The sequence below is a fragment of the Myxine glutinosa genome, chromosome 14 (assembly GCF_964187855.1).
Source record: "Myxine glutinosa chromosome 14, kmMyxGlut1.1, whole genome shotgun sequence".
In the NCBI taxonomy this organism is placed as follows: domain Eukaryota; kingdom Metazoa; phylum Chordata; class Myxini; order Myxiniformes; family Myxinidae; genus Myxine; species Myxine glutinosa.
In genome coordinates, this window is record NC_136274.1 from 56861784 (window position 1) to 56877681 (window position 15898).

The 15898-nt window shown below is 41.8% G+C and overlaps 1 protein-coding gene across 4 annotated transcripts in view; it reads left to right on the forward strand.

The window, feature by feature from the left end:
- Positions 1–15898, forward strand: part of HACE1 (HECT domain and ankyrin repeat containing E3 ubiquitin protein ligase 1) — a 612560-nt gene that overhangs the window by 512471 nt on the left and 84191 nt on the right. For all 4 annotated transcript variants that reach the window (XM_068135928.2, XM_068135929.2, XM_078768515.1 and 1 more), the window contains one exon: positions 747–878. In XM_068135928.2, coding sequence (XP_067992029.2) covers positions 747–878 — 132 coding nt within the window. The remainder of the gene's footprint in view (positions 1–746; positions 879–15898) is intronic.

The window sequence follows — 15898 nt, forward strand, 5'->3', positions numbered from 1 at the left end:
TAATAAATAGACACAATCATCCTCAAAATATGTCTATGATAATTTAATGACAGTATGGGTAGTTTTCCATTTCCAGCAACTCCCACTCTTTGTCGGCTTTTTCCCCACGCACTGTTGGAAACCTGAGTGGGGGATCGATTCAATAAAGTGGCCACCTGGTGCTCACGCACAAAATTCTTCACGGTTCCATGGGTGCGTATGCAACTGTCCAAGAAACATCCACAGCCACTGAGAAAGCGCTACCCCCCCCCGCCCCCCCACACACCCCCCTCCTCCAAAAAAAACTGTTATACAGAAAGGAGCACGAAAAGTAAAGACCAAGCTTACTTGCAGCCACCATATTGCAATTCTGGCCCAGGACTTTACGAGATGCAAAATCGCTGACCTTGTTGTGACATTAATCTTCCTACGACTGCACAGATGGAACGATTTGAAAGCCGTTCCTCGAGTAGACCACACAACATGGCACAATAAAAGCAGAAACAGCATGAATGGAGCTGCAGGGAAATTTGCTCTCTGATATCTTTGTATTTTATGTATTGTATGTACAAGTCCCACCAGGAGTGAATAAATACTGTCAAAATAAATGCTGTCGCGGTCCATTGTCAGTTGCCACTAGTCTCGCAGAGCTATGCATTGATCTTTAACTGTCGTTGTGCCATATCACCGACAAAGACCCGTTTTGGTGTTTTGGGACAGAGCAGGAAAGGTTTTATGAACTAGTCCTGCCATCTGTGTGTATGCAGGCGGAGTACGTCCAGCTTGTCACAGAGCTGAGGATGACACGTGCCATACAACCGCAGATAAATGCTTTCTTGCAAGGTTTCCATCAGTTCATCCCACCGTCGCTTGTACAGCTTTTTGATGAGTACGAACTGGTGAGCCAACTTTATATTGCCCTCCACCCAAAAAATTTTTTTGTATACTATGTCGAGGTTCGTGTAAGAGCTAACACATGAAACATATAATAAAGGGAGTGGGAGACAAGATGGGGAGAGAGAGGGAAGAATAACAGTAGAGAGCACGGACATCGGGAGATCTGTGGAAAATAGAGGGCTGGGTGGGGTACACGGGATAAAGATGATGGACACTACAGGGGTTTTCAGGAAAGAAAACAAGGAATTTGAAAAAGGTGGATTTGTGGTGGATTAAAGGGGGTAGAAAAGTTCAAGGTTTTGGATGGGGGAAGATAAGAGATGGTGGTGAACAGCTGTGTTAAAGATCTGGAGGGAGGAGTGGGATTGAAGAGAGTGAGGGAGTTTGTTCCAGAGGCGGGAGAAAAGAGGAATGAAGGAGTGAAGGTGAGCAGATGGTCTTGATTTTGGCAGTTTAACCATGAGAGGGTTGCAGGCAGATCTTGTGCGACCTGCAGGAATATTTGGGGGACAGAGCCCAGATAATGCTGGGGGAGCAAGGTCGGAGAGGAGTCGGTAGAAGACAGAAAGACCACCAACCTGCCTGCGGTGAGAGAATGAAAGGCCCTCGGAGTTAACTTCATCGCAGGAGATTCCAATGATTCTAAATGCTTTGGTTTCTGCAGTGTGAAGCCAAGCTAGGTGTGAGGCAGGTGCACCAGCCCAGAGGGGAAATTTTAGACATTTGTATGAAACAATTTTGTTTTTATAGATGCGGGTACGTACCTAGACAAATTATAAACTCCCGCTCTTGCCTACACAATGTAGCCATGTTTCAGCAATGAATGATGCAACAAACTTGTATTTCAATCGCAGTCAAATGTACACTTGCCGTGTGAATGTAAACTTCATGATGATTTTTGATTTTGTTTGATTGTTGTAAGTTGAGGGCTGCCAGGATGGCCTAGAGGTGTGCACCCTCACCTCTAAGCTGTGTAGCTTGGGTTTGAATCCTGACCTAGCGATAAAGTGTCATCCTGCGGTTTCATAGGCAGGGTGATTCATCAATGTGTGTGCCGTCCATCAACGGGTGTCCGGTCTGCCAACAGTCATTGCTAGACGTTAAAGATGTTTCGGCCTTCGGGAAGAGCTTGGTGTCCTTCGGGAAGGGTAGGCAAGCTATCGCCGGTGCCATGAACAAATTGCAAGTTCCTACCATAACCAGCAGATGGCATTGCATCAGCGTCACACCGCACGCTTGGCCAATGATGCTACACCACAGCCGTGTGTGGCACAGGAACAAAGAAGAAGGTGCAATTTGAGAATCTGTGCAATGGTTGCAAATCATGCATAAACTTTGACCATCATGCTCAACGAATTTTCCGTGACAAGTCACATGATCAGAAGTGCAAAATAAGTGTCACGTGACTGGTGATGTGTCATTGAATGTTGATTATTGGCGCATAGGTAGAACTAAAAAGGGGTTGCAATTTGTTTTCAGTTTGAATAATAGAAGAGTCTGTAAAGAGATCTACATTGAGAGTGAAATGTGAGAACCCCGTTGTGGAATCCGACATTTTTGAGAAGGATAAATTCTTCATGAGAAACAAAAATCCTTGAATGTTTTAAGGATTTATACACCGGTGGGAATACAGCACCTCCAGTTGGGACATCATGTGTTGGGAATAACGAAGAGGCTTCATACGACACGAAGGCCAATGACACGGCCTGAATGAGCAATGAAAACGATGTTGCGGGAAAGCTCGAGTCATTATTCCACCGATATTTTGCTTCTCTCGAGGCGATCCTTCAACCTCAGCCGTCCATGCATGGAGCTGGAAGTTACGTTGCAGAATCCTGGTGAGCACCGCGAATGAAGAAAGCAGGAATGAGTGAAAGATGTTCCTCGGGAGTATTAAGGAGTGCGAGTCACCGAGTCCAGCAACGAAGAAAAGGTAGAACTGCCGAAAGAGATGCAACGACTCCTGTCGGAGAATGCAAACAAACAAATAATTTTGCAGGGATCGAGGGAAGTGCAAATGATTGGGCAAATGATGGAAGGAGACAGCTGAGAAATACCACCGTCCGTGGATGATGATTTACCAGGTTACCCACGACGTGAGGTGATTTGAAATGGAACGCGAGCCGTCGGTATGAAGTCCACTAAACCAACAGGGGTCCCTCTTTGCTTTGTGATTACTTGGCAGGCTTTGCCCATGCAATCTGAAGTTGCCAGTGGGAAGATTAAACCGTGTTTGTCCACGTCGTGTTTGCATGGCATAAAATAAATGTTTGTCTGCATATGTGGGAGGATTGCTACAGAAATGTGATAAACATTGTTTGTGCTTACGCCAAACGCCGTGAAGGATAAACGTGCAGTTGATGTGACGTGTGACCGGAGTGGACCGTGGTTGATAAACGCCATATTTGTTTGTGATGTGCAAAGCGTAAAGGTCAAACATCGGTTTGCGTCCGTGCAGTGTCTCTAATGGGAGATGTAAGCACGTGGCTCCTTGGTCTGAGGAATGCTTAGAAGGATAGGAATGCTGTTCTGAGGCAGAGACGTGTATTGAATAATTGAGAAAAGAAATTGTTACCTTTTGTTAACTGGTTTTCGAAAACGGCAGTGTACTGCTCTTTGCGGCTTGCAGTGTTTGATGTACTTTGACCTTAAAATGTGCATTTTTCCAGCGAGAGAGCATTTTGTGTTCAATTCCAAGGAAAAACTTCGAAACAAGTCTTTTTTTTTTCAAACAATTTTCATTCAAGTGTGTGTGTGTGTGTGTGTGTGTGTGTGTGTGTGTGTGTGTGTGTGTGTGTGTGTGTGTGTGTGTGTTGTTGATTGTTATCTCCATAATTTGGGTTTAAGAAGTTGGAACGGATTTCTCCCAGGACTCGAAGTATACACCCCCGCTTCGGTGGAGGATTGTGATTCATGGGCTAAGTTGTGAAGTTGTGTTGTTCTCAGTTTTGTTCCGAGGGCCCATACAGCCTCCAACTGTAGTTTGTTTGTGGTAATGTTACGAGAGATGGTTTGTAGGATCTCTATAAGGTTCCTCTTTATCATTCCTGTTGATCCAATTATCACTCGTTCAATTTCAGCACTCTTCAGCTTCCAGGGTCTTTTCATTTCATTATTGAGGAGCTTGATTGATGCAGCAGTGCTTTGTTTTCTATGTTCATGCTGGAGGGATCATCAGGTCATACATGAGCATTATGTACTTGTTTTCAAATATGGCTTTTAGTTCATGTTTCCATGACTTTTGTGTAACAAGGATATTGAAATTTTTGCAGATGTGCCAGTCAATGACTCGCCATACCTTGTTGTGCCTTTGGGTGTGCAACTGTTCTAACATGAGTTTTTTTAACATCCTGATAGGAGGTGACTCGTGCTTTCTGTTTCTACCTTGCAGAACCTACACAACACAGTCCTGCCATCTATCTATAATTCCAGTAATCTCTGTGTGTATGTTTGTATGTTTGTATGTTTGTATGTTTGTATGTCTGTGACCGCTGTTTCTCGACAACCACGGGTCCGATATACTTTAAACTTGCCAGGTATATTGCTGGGGACCCGAGGATGTGCCTTTTCAAGGTTTCATATTAATCGGACAAGTAGTTACCGAGCTATGTCCAAAAAACGATTCAACCAATCAGAGAGCAGCGAGCTATCACGTGTGCCGAACGTGGCGAACAGACTCTGCCTCGGACGGCACATTTGAGAGCGTATTCATTTATTTCACGTTGGAAAACTATGTTGCCGTTAAACTATGTTTTAAAACTAATTAAAACTACTATCTATAATTCCACGGGTCCGATAAAAAACACCGTACTCGCAAGCCGTTCACTTTGGACCAAACCATTTCATGTAAATAGAGGGGGGGGATTGTCACCGTACTCGCAAGCCGTTCGCTTTGGACCAAACCATTTCATGTAAATAGAGGGGGGGGATATAATTTTAGATATATATATAGTACGGGCATGCCCTAGTCTTCTTAAAGCCATTTGTGTCGTGTCCTTTGTCATGGGCATTAATAATGATTTGTTCTCCATCCCAGTTGAGATGACCTCTTCTGAGCCATTCCAGTGATCCTTCTTTGTTGCTCCCCAATTTGTCCAACCCCTTTTTTTTTTAGATTCCCCTGCCCTTTTGTCTTTCTCCCAGTTGTCGCTATATATCTACTGGTATTTCATCTTGTATTTTTCTTTTGTCTTTTTTTTTCAATTGATGGAGCTGTATTTGTTACTGTTTCGGTTTGGATGCATGACATCTTCTATTAGCACCTGTTTTTGGAAGTTTTTTGCAAGGTGAGTGAGAGATACCTTTTCTGGTTTGTTGTGTTCATGCTTATGCACAAATTGTATTCGGTAGTCTGTTGAGCTTTTCCCCTTTTTTCCTGTTAATCCTACAGTCGTTGCTCTGTGCACTTGATTGAGTTCCATTAGGTCATCACCTCCTTCTTTCCTCGGCAGGTACATTCTTGGGATTCACTGATTTTGGTAGAACATTGTGTGAATAGTGAGGAGTTTCCTTGTTTTTATATCTAGTTTTTTTGATATCAGATTGTGGCCAGTTTACAATTCTGCAGCTGTACTGGAACACTGGCACTGCTAGTTGGTTTATGGCTTTGATTTTGTTGCTTGGGGTGAGATATGTTTTCAGGATCAGCCTCGTTCTACGCAGGTATTCTTTGGTAATTGTTTTGCACATTTTAATGAAAAATTTCGTGCCTCTCTTCTACTCCAAGGTATTTGTAAAATGCTTGGGTGTCTAGCTCCTGTATTGTTGTGTCTAGGTCGACTTTTATGTTGTCTGTTTTTGTTTTAAATCATCCATGTACAGTAGATGTGGCATCTTTCTTGTTTCTTTTGATGTTATTTTATTGGATGTTAGGGTGTATCCGTGTCCTTGCTCATTAATGAGGTTACTTAGTGGGTCCTGGGCCAGGCAAAACAGGAGGGGTGAAGGGTTTCTCCTTGGAAGATCATGCGTCGTATCTTTACTCCTGGTACTTCAATGCTGAGTACTGCAGGATTAGTATGGTATTCCACAGATCCATGGCTTTCTCAATCAGCTTATTATTTGGGTATTTATCTTGTACATTTACATGCACTTTATAATCCATTAATGTGGGACACTGTCAAAAGCTTTTTTATAGTCTATCCATGCTTTGAACAATTTGGTTCTTCTTGTATTGCAATTTTCAAGTATGGCCTTGTTTAGTAGTAAGTTTTTATTGTTCTGTAACATCCTCTGTTGCATCTTCCTTTCTGCTCTCGGCCTCCTTGTTGTGTTAGGTGGTGATACATTGTTTCTGTGATGATTACTGTTAAAAGTTTGTATGTTGTTGGTAGATCGGTTATTGGCTGGTATTTGTGGGGGATTTGGGTCTCTTCAGATTTTGGGGTGAGGAAGGTGTTACTGTCTGTGAGCCATTCATCCATTTCCTGATCCCCTTGGATAATTTATTTGAATGCTTGAGCGTGGTGAACTGGGAGAGCATCAAATTGCTTTGCCCATAAGTTTGTAATCCCATCTGAGTCAGGGCTTTTGACGTTTGCCATCTTTGCAAGTTGTTGTCTTATCTTTTCTGCATCAATTATTACTGGGGAATTTCCTTGAGATGTTGCATCTTCTCTTCCAGGTTTTGGATCCATTCCACCTCCTTATTGTGTCCTATTCGATCTTCATAAATTCCTTTCCAGAATTGTTCCAGTTAAGTATGTGTGTGTGTGTGTGTGTGTGTGTGTGTGTGTGTGTGTGTGTGTGTGTGTGTGTGTGTGTGTGTGTGTGTGTGTGTGTGTGTGTGTGTGTGTGTGTGTGTGTGTGTGTGTGTGTGTGTGTGTGTGTGTGTGTGTGTGTGTTTTCTGTATTTGCACGGTGAGTGTTCTGAGAATAAAGTTTACAAATCTTAAAGAGGTAAGGACAGTAAGTATCACATGTAGGAAAATAAATTTTGAACCAACCTCGACGGTGTAATGGTTGGAGTATGCGTGGTTGTGGTTGGTAGAATTTTTGTGGTTTTTAGAATTTCTAGAGACAGGTTCTATATCATGCCTACAGAATTTCTACAGAACATATTTTGCAGGGTAAAGTGGCCTAAAAGCTTAAGACTATTCATTTTGAAAGCTGTTCAAGATCATTTTAATTCGATATTCACCACAAATCAAATAAGACAGGTCGAGAGGAAAGGATACATACACTACATAGCCAAAAGTATGCGGACACCTCTTCTAATTAGTGAATTTGGCTGTTTCTGTGTCTAAAACTTTTCTCCGATGTGTAGTTCTTGAGTTATAAGCGGACATCCAGACAGACACACAGACACTCCTCCTTTATATATAGAGATATATATATATATGGTGTCTCATTAAGATATTGGCACATTTTAAACGGTGTCTTACAAAGATGATAAACATACAGTGCAGTCATATTTAAGTTTTCTTGTAATCATATTAAAGTTGGTCTGTACTCATATTTAAATTGTCTTGTAGTCATCGTTGCTTGTCTCCTGGATCTTTGCTTGTAGATGTCTTGCACAGTACCATGCGTCTTTAATTTCTCACGTATTCGTGTAACTGTTATTACCCTGCGCTCGCGAAGCGAAAAGCGGGGTTAAGGATTCAGTTAAGTACGTACGTGTGCCGTGTGCCGTCCGTGTCTGCATTTTAAAAATTCATTTTCTCGGCAACCGTTGGTCCGATTGACATGAAATTTTCAGCATAGGAGCGCCTCCTCCTGTATAATATTTTAATGATTATTATGAGGTCACGTGGTACAGGCGCCATCTTGGAAAAACTTCGCACCTCTATCTCTGAAACCACTCCATGGAAAAAATTGAGACCTGGCTCATTGTCAAGTGCTCCCCATGGGGAGTAAGATATGTTAATGATGATGTCATCGGTGCCTTCGTTATGACGTCATAATTGGACAGGTACAACACTTATCCGATCATTACTAAAAAAAATTCAGCAACTGTTCGTCTGGACACGAAATTTTCACCAAAGGAGCGCCTCCTCCTTTCGAATATTTTAATGATAATCATGACGTCATAGGTCATGTGGTACAGGCGCCATCTTGGAAATTCGAAAAATGTTGCACCTCCATATCTCCAAAACCGATGCATGGAAAAATTGAAACATAGCTCATTGTAAAGAACTCCATATGGGGAATAGGTGTTGTTAACGATGACGTCATTGGTGCCATAATCATGACGTCATAATTCGACAGAGACAATGCTTAGTCTGATCAGTTTGAAATGTATTGAGCGTGATCTATGCAACAATTATATTAGAGAATATAAATTTATGATGTCATCGCTCACGTAGTCTGGCAGCCATATTGGATCAAGGAAAAACAAGTACAAATACATTCAAAGTACACCGTCCCCATGCCAAATAATTAAATATCCCACAGCGCCGCATTGCCGGGGCGCCTCTGGCGCCTGGCAATACCGCAGTGCACCTCATATAGGCTGCATTGGGAGGGAGAGGTGTACGCTAATTGATTGATTAATTGTATAATTAAAATCAATAAAGATTATCACAAAATATTTTCTTAAGCAATTGGCTAATAGCATAACTAAACCACAAGTGCTTCATCTGAAGATGTATCTTTTAGAAATTTAATTAAACTAGGGCATTGCCCGTACTATATCTATATCTAAAATTATATCCCCCCCCCTCTATTTACATGAAATGGTTTGGTCCAAAGCGAACGGCTTGCGAGTACGGTGACAATCCCCCCCCTCTATTTACATGCAATGGTTTGGTCCAAAGCGAACGGCTTCGCGTGCACAAACGCGCAGGAAAGCGAATGAATCGCAAATTCGGTTTTATTAGTTTTAAAACATAGTTTAACGCCAACATAGTTTGCAAACGTGAAATAAATGAATACGCTCTCAAATGTGCCATCCGAGGCAGAGTGTGTCCTCCACGTTCGGCACACGCGATCGTTCGCTGCTCTCTGATTGGTTGAATCGTTTTTTGGACATAGCTCGGTAAGTAATTGTCCGATTAATATGAAACCTTGAAAAGGCACATCCTCGGGTCCCCAGCAATATACCTGGCAAGTTAAAAGTATATCGGACCCGTGGTTGTCGAGAAACAGCGGTCACAGACAAACAAACGTACAGACGTACAAACGTACAGAGATTACTGGAATTATAGATAGATAAGTCATTAATAAAAAATTAAATAATTAATTGATGAATCAATAATTAATCAATTAATCAATAAATAATTAATCGATTAAATGATTAATCAATAAATCAAAAATATCCTTGATAGCCACATCACTTGGTCACTGTCATGTCCAAATACTAGCTTCCCAGCTCAAAAGGTGCCTGAGATATTGGCCAAATGAGAAAGAAAATAAATAAATGATTAATAATGAAAATAAATAAATAATAATCATGAAAAAATTAAATTATTAATCAATTCGGTCACAGAACACATAAACCACCACCATTTCATCAGAATCTGTAACTGAAAAAAAATAGAAAATTAGTACTTAATCGAATAATTAAATAATTAATCGATTAATTGATTAATCAATAAATCAAAAATATCCTTGATAGCCACATCACTTGGTCACTCATGTCCAAATATTAGCTTCCGAGCCAAAAGGTGCCTGAGATATTGGCCAAATGAGAAAGAAAATAAATAAATGATTAATAATGAAAATAAATAAATAATAATCATAAAAAAATTAAATTATTAATCAATTCGGTCAGAGAACACATAAACCACCACCATTTCATCAGAATCTGTAACTTAAAAAAAAAAATTTAGTCATTAATCGATTAATTAAATAATTAATCGATTAATTGATTAATTAATTAATTAATAAATCAAAAATAGCCTTTGCAGCCAAATCACCTGGTCATTGGCATGTCCAAATATCAGCTTCCTAACTCAAAAGGTGCCTGAGTTAATGGTCAGAAGAGAAAGGAAATTTGATTAATTAAATAAGTACTTAATTAATCGCTAATAATTAAATAACTCCTCAATTAACTGATTATTCAAAAAACAAAAAATACTGTTTTTGAGAAAGCTCTTGCTCACTACTGTGCCGAAATTTCAGCTTCCTAGCTCAAAGGATGTCTGAGATATCGTCCGGCCAAACAAACAAGAAAACAAGAAAGCAAGAAAACAAACAAACAACCAGAGTGAAAACTGAGTACTCCTTTCAGCGTGCGTCACTGCCGAACCCCCTTCGGTGCCCAGCACTGACGATTTGCAATGCCTGGAGATGGCATTGGAAAGGTGAGGTGTACAAAAAAGTTCAAAAACAGAAGAGTTGGCTCGCAGGTAGTTGACTGCGCAGGGTAAGTATTCTATGAATACCATTTAATTCGTGACGGAGGTTCCGTTGCAAAATCACGTCTCCACTGTCTTTGCACTTCACACACATTTTCGAATTTCCAACACCACTTCAAAATTACTTTGCGTTAAAGCAATCCTATGCCATGTCGTTTACACTTTGCATTATTGTTTACGCTCTTGGCTTTGTGACTAACGCCATCTGTTAGGTGTAAGCCACACTAATTAGAGGCACATTAAAAATGGGTTCCTCCGTGACCCCGTGTATGGAGATTCATCATATATATATATACAGACGTGCTTTTTATTGTGAGGCAGTTGCAGGAGAAGTACATGGAGAAGAGGAAGAAGTTGTTTCTTGGGTTTGTTGATCTGGCGAAAGCATTCGATCGGGTTCCACGCGAAGTATTGACATGGGCATTGAGCAAGTTAGGAGTGGAGGAATGGTTGATCAGAGTAGTGATGGCAATGTACAAAAGAGCGCGCACAGCTGTAAGGACGAAGGACGGGAACAGTGGTGAGTTTGAGGTGAAGGTGGGAGTGCATCAGGGGTCGGTACTAAGTCCACTACTATTTGTAGCTGTGATGGAGGTGCTGGCTCAGAACGTAAAGGAGGGTTTACCGTGGGAGTTGTTGTTTGCAGATGATCTGGTGTTGATTGCGGAAAGTATGGATGGACTGAAGGAAAAGATGAACAAGTGGAGGGAATGTATGGAGGCAAAATGTCTGAAGGTGAATATCGGAAAGACGAAGGTGATGGCAAGTGGTAAAGCATGTGGTGAGGTGGAAAGAACTGGGAAGTGGCCATGTGCTGTGTGCAGGAAGGGTGTCGGAGTGAACTCCATTCAATGTACAATGTGCGCTGAGTGGGTTCATCAAAAATGTTGTGGTCTGAGAAGGTCATTAACCAGTGTGGCAGCTACATTCAAATGTAAGGTGTGTGCAGAGGGAGCTGCAGATGGAGGAAATGTGGAGTGGGATCTTGGAGACGGCGTGAAGGGGGAAGGTGTGAAAATATTTTGCTACCACGGAGGCATGCTGAATGGAGAAGGTGGATCAGACTCGGCAACGGTTGCTTGAGTGAGATGTGCATGGAAGAAGTTTCGGGAACTGAGTGGCGTGCTGATGAGGAGGGGAGTGTCGTTGAAGCTGAAGGGAAAGGTGTATGCTGCATGTGTGAGAAGTGTTATGATTTATGGGAGCGAGACATGGGTAATGAGCGTAGAGCAGCAACGAAGGCTGGAAAGGGTGGAAATGCGAATGGTTCGACGGATGTGCGGAGTATCGTTGAGAGAGTGGAAGACAAATGATGAATTGCGAAAGATGATGGGAATAGAGCCTGTGATGGATGCTGTGAAGAGAAACAGGTTGAGATGGTTTGGTCATGTGTTGAGGAAGGATGAAAGTGACTGGTTGAGAAGAGCGATGGAAATGAATGTAGAAGGAAGTAGAGGACGGGGAAGACCGAGAAAGACTTGGCTAAAGATGGTGGAAGAAGAAATGCGGGCAAGGGGGTTAACAAGGAGAGATGCAGAAAATAGGGCAAAATGGAGAAGATTGTCATGGGGACCGCAAGGCTAACCCCCGCTCTTGCAGCGGAAATGGCCTTAAAATGCATGTTGTTGTTGTTGTATATATATGTATGTATATATATATATGTATGTATATATACTCTCACACACACACACACACACACACACATACACAACCCCTGACATATACAGTACGGTGTTGTATGTAAGAGCGAGTTGTTTCTGTGTAAAGTCTTCTTTTTTTTTCTTTTTTTTTTACATTTCCATACCTGTGGGCCAATTAATTGCCACAAAATTTGCTGTACTAAATTATTGTAACACGCACTAGGTAAACGTCACAATAAAAAAAATGCAATTCTTAACAAATCGATATTAATTCAACAAATAGCAGTACTTTCGCCAATCGGCGTGGGGAGGGGCGGAGCTTGGCGGACACATTGGCACTTCCATGTCATATTTGAAGGTGAATTATAACATAGGACCCGTCGCTTCGCTGATGGGAATACCAATCCTATAGATAGAGATATAGATTTACATATGCACGTAAGAGGAATTTTTGAGTTCATGTGCATCCTCCCATCCATGAAGCACCATGTGACATCAGTCCACAACCCACCGCAGACGGAAGCCTCTCCTCAGTGAAAGACACATGAAAGCCCGCTTGGAGTTTGCGAAAAAGCACCTAAAGGACTCTCAGACTGTGAGAAACAAGATTCTGTGGTCTGATGAAACCAAGATTGAACTGTTTGGCTTCCGTCTGGCCACTCTGTCATAAAGCCCAGATCGTTGGAGTGTTGTAGTGATGGTTGGCCTTCTGGAAGTTTCTCCCATTTCCATACAGGATCTCTGGCACTCAGCCAGTGACTATCGGGTTCTTGGACCAAGGCCCTTCTTCCCCGATTGCTCAGTTTGCCCGGCGGCCAGCTCTAGGAAGAGTCCTGGTTGTTCCCAACTTCTTCCATTTAAGAAGTATGGAGGCCACTGTGCTCTTGGGAACCTTCAATGCAGCATAGATTTTTTTGTACGCTTCCCCAGATCTGTGCCTCGACACAATCCTGTCTCTGAGCTCTGCAGGCAGTTCCTTCGACCTCATGGCTTGGTTTTTGCTCTGATATGCACAGTCAGCTGTGAGACCTCATATAGACAGGTGTGTGCCTTTCCAAATCATGTCCAATCAATTGAATTTATCACAGGTGGACACCAATCAAGGTGTATAAACATCTCAAAGATGGTCAAGAGAAATGGGAGGCACCTGAGCTAAATTTCAAGTGTCATTGCAAAGGGTATGAATACTTATGTCAAAGTGATATTTCAGTTTTTTCTTTTCAATAAATTTGCAAAACTTTCGAAAACCCTGTTTTCTCTTTGTCATTATGGGGTATTGAGTGTAGATTGATGATGGGAAAAAATGAATTTAAACTATTTCAACATAAGGCTGCAACATAACAAAATGTGAAAAAAGTGAAGGGGTCTGAATACTTTCTGAATGCACTGTGTATATATATATATATATATACATATGTATGTATATGTACATATATATATGTATGTATATGTACATATATATATATATATTAAAAAAAAAAAAAAAAAAAAAAAATATATACTGTATATAGAAATATATATTTATATATATATATATATATATATATATATAATATATATATATATATATATATATATATATATATATACTGTATATATATATATATATATATATAAATAAAACAGTTTGTGTGTGTGTGTGTGTGTGTGTAATGTTACCGATAGACTCCTAAACGGAGAGGCTTACGTGCTTGATATTTGGCATAGACATGGCCATTGAGCCTGGGACGAACATGACCGAACTCAAAATATTTGACGATCCATATTTTTTATTCATATTTACCTCAGCGCATTTCAGCGCACGGAATCAGAGCAGGTGGGCGCTGATTCGCTCAGAGCGATCACGTGATGACGCTATGACGCTATGGACACTCTGACGCTATGAACACTATGACGCTATGACGCTATGAAAAAAAAAATCGCTATGAAACGCGATGACGCTATGAACGATATGACGCTTTGACGCTATGAAACGCTATGAAGCTATGAACGATATGACGCTATGGCGCTATGAAAAAAAAAATCGCTATGACGCTATGAAACGCTATGAACGCGATGACGCTATGAACGCTATGAACGATATGACGCTTTGACGCTATGACGCTATGAAACGCTATGAACCACGGAGGTATATAATAAACTGGAGAGCCAATGACGGCTGTCGGCTGAAGCTAGCGGAAGTTGCTTGGCGGCCATATTGGGAAGCCGATTGTGACATTCGTCCACATCCATCAGGGCAAGTAATACAATACACCGGACTCGAACATGCAACTAAATTGGAAGTTTATTGTTCAATAGTTGTTATTTTTCCTTAGCTATCTGATGCCAATAACTGCAAATGAGGGTTGTATAAATTACAGCACTAGGTGGTTTGCCATTGCCTTCCCACTTCGCAGTAGCAGTAGGTAGGGCAGGAAGTTGTTCAGGGTCCTGGTACGAATCCCGATCCTGGTATTTCACGGGCAGGGCGACTGATCATCCTGGCGAACGTTAAGCCGGCTGTCTTGTCTGCTAGTGAAGGAGCTGGGGCTCCCACGTCGATCGGGGAATCGGAATCGGGGAATGGAAGCTGAATGACAGTTGGAAAGTGCCTGTAGCATACTTTATGATAAATGGATTGTCGGGGAAGGAACAGGCGAATTTGGTGACACAATGTCTACTAAAATTGCATGATATCGGTGCAGAGGTGGTTTCCTTAACTTGCGATGGACCGTCCGCTCATTTGACAATGTTACGTGAGCTAGGTGCCGACATCACGCCGCAGAATGTGAAACCAACATTTCCCCACCCAGCAAATCCCGAAAAGAAAATTTGTGTTGTACTCGATGCATGTCACATGCTTAAACTTGCAAGAAACTGTCTTGGATCCATGAAAATGATGGAGGATGGCAACAAAAAAGTCATCGCGTGGAAATACATCCAGGCACTCTTTGATCTGCAGAAGAGGGAAGGCTTGCGTCTGGGAAATAAGCTCTCCCGGAAACACATCGAGTGGAAGAGCAATGTCATGAAGGTGGACACAGCCGCTCAGACATTGAGCACTAGTGTGGCAGATGCAATTCGGTTTTGCAGGGACACTTTGCAACTATCAGAATTTCAGGGCAGTGAGGCTACCTGCCAATACATTGAAACATTGGACAAACTGTTTGACATTCTAAATTCTCGCAATCCATTGGCACGAAACTACAAGGCACCACTCATGACATCACGAGAAGGACTTTTCCTGCCATTCCTGGATACTGCCTACAGTTACTTGTCCAACATCAAAAACATGAATGGTCAAGTTATGACCAATACGCGTTTGAAAACCCCCTTCATTGGTTTCATGATCTGCATAGAGAGTGTCAAAATTTTGTATTTCACATATGTCAAACCTGCCTCATCTCCCCTGCGATACCTGCTCACGTACAAAATGAGCCAAGACCACATTGAACTTTTCTTTGGAGCGGTCCGCATTGCATGTGGAAGTGGGAATAACCCAACGGCCCGGCAGTTTGTTGCCGCATATAAGCGCCTCTTGATGCGACATGACATCAAGTCTGCAAGTGGGAACTGTTCTGCACAGGACTCAACCAGAATCCTGAATGCGGCTTCCTTCAAGTGCGTTGCAAAGCAGGCTGTGCCTGACGAGAGTCACGACATGTTGGTGGCCAGACGATACGACCTGGAGTTGAGATCGCCGGCAAAAGAGGACCACGACTATGCGGATATTCCAAATTTTGAGCAACTTTCCATCTTTACAGAGTCATGTGTTGGCTATATTGCCGGCTATGTGGTGAGGATGGTGAGGAAGACTCTGAAGTGTAGCCAATGTCTTTCTGCATTGACCAGTAACAACGAAGAATGGGTGAGGGGGGAGTTTGGGAGGGAAGGGACAAGGGGAGGGACGAACCTATCCTATAACATATATATCCTATAACCTATCCTATATATATCCTATATCATATAACATATATCCTATATATCCTATAACATAACATATAACAAATATATCCTATATTATGTACTAGCGAGCGGCCGCGTACCAGCCAAAGGGGTAGCCCATGGTTAGCCTAAATATAGATTTGATGACGTCATGTTTAC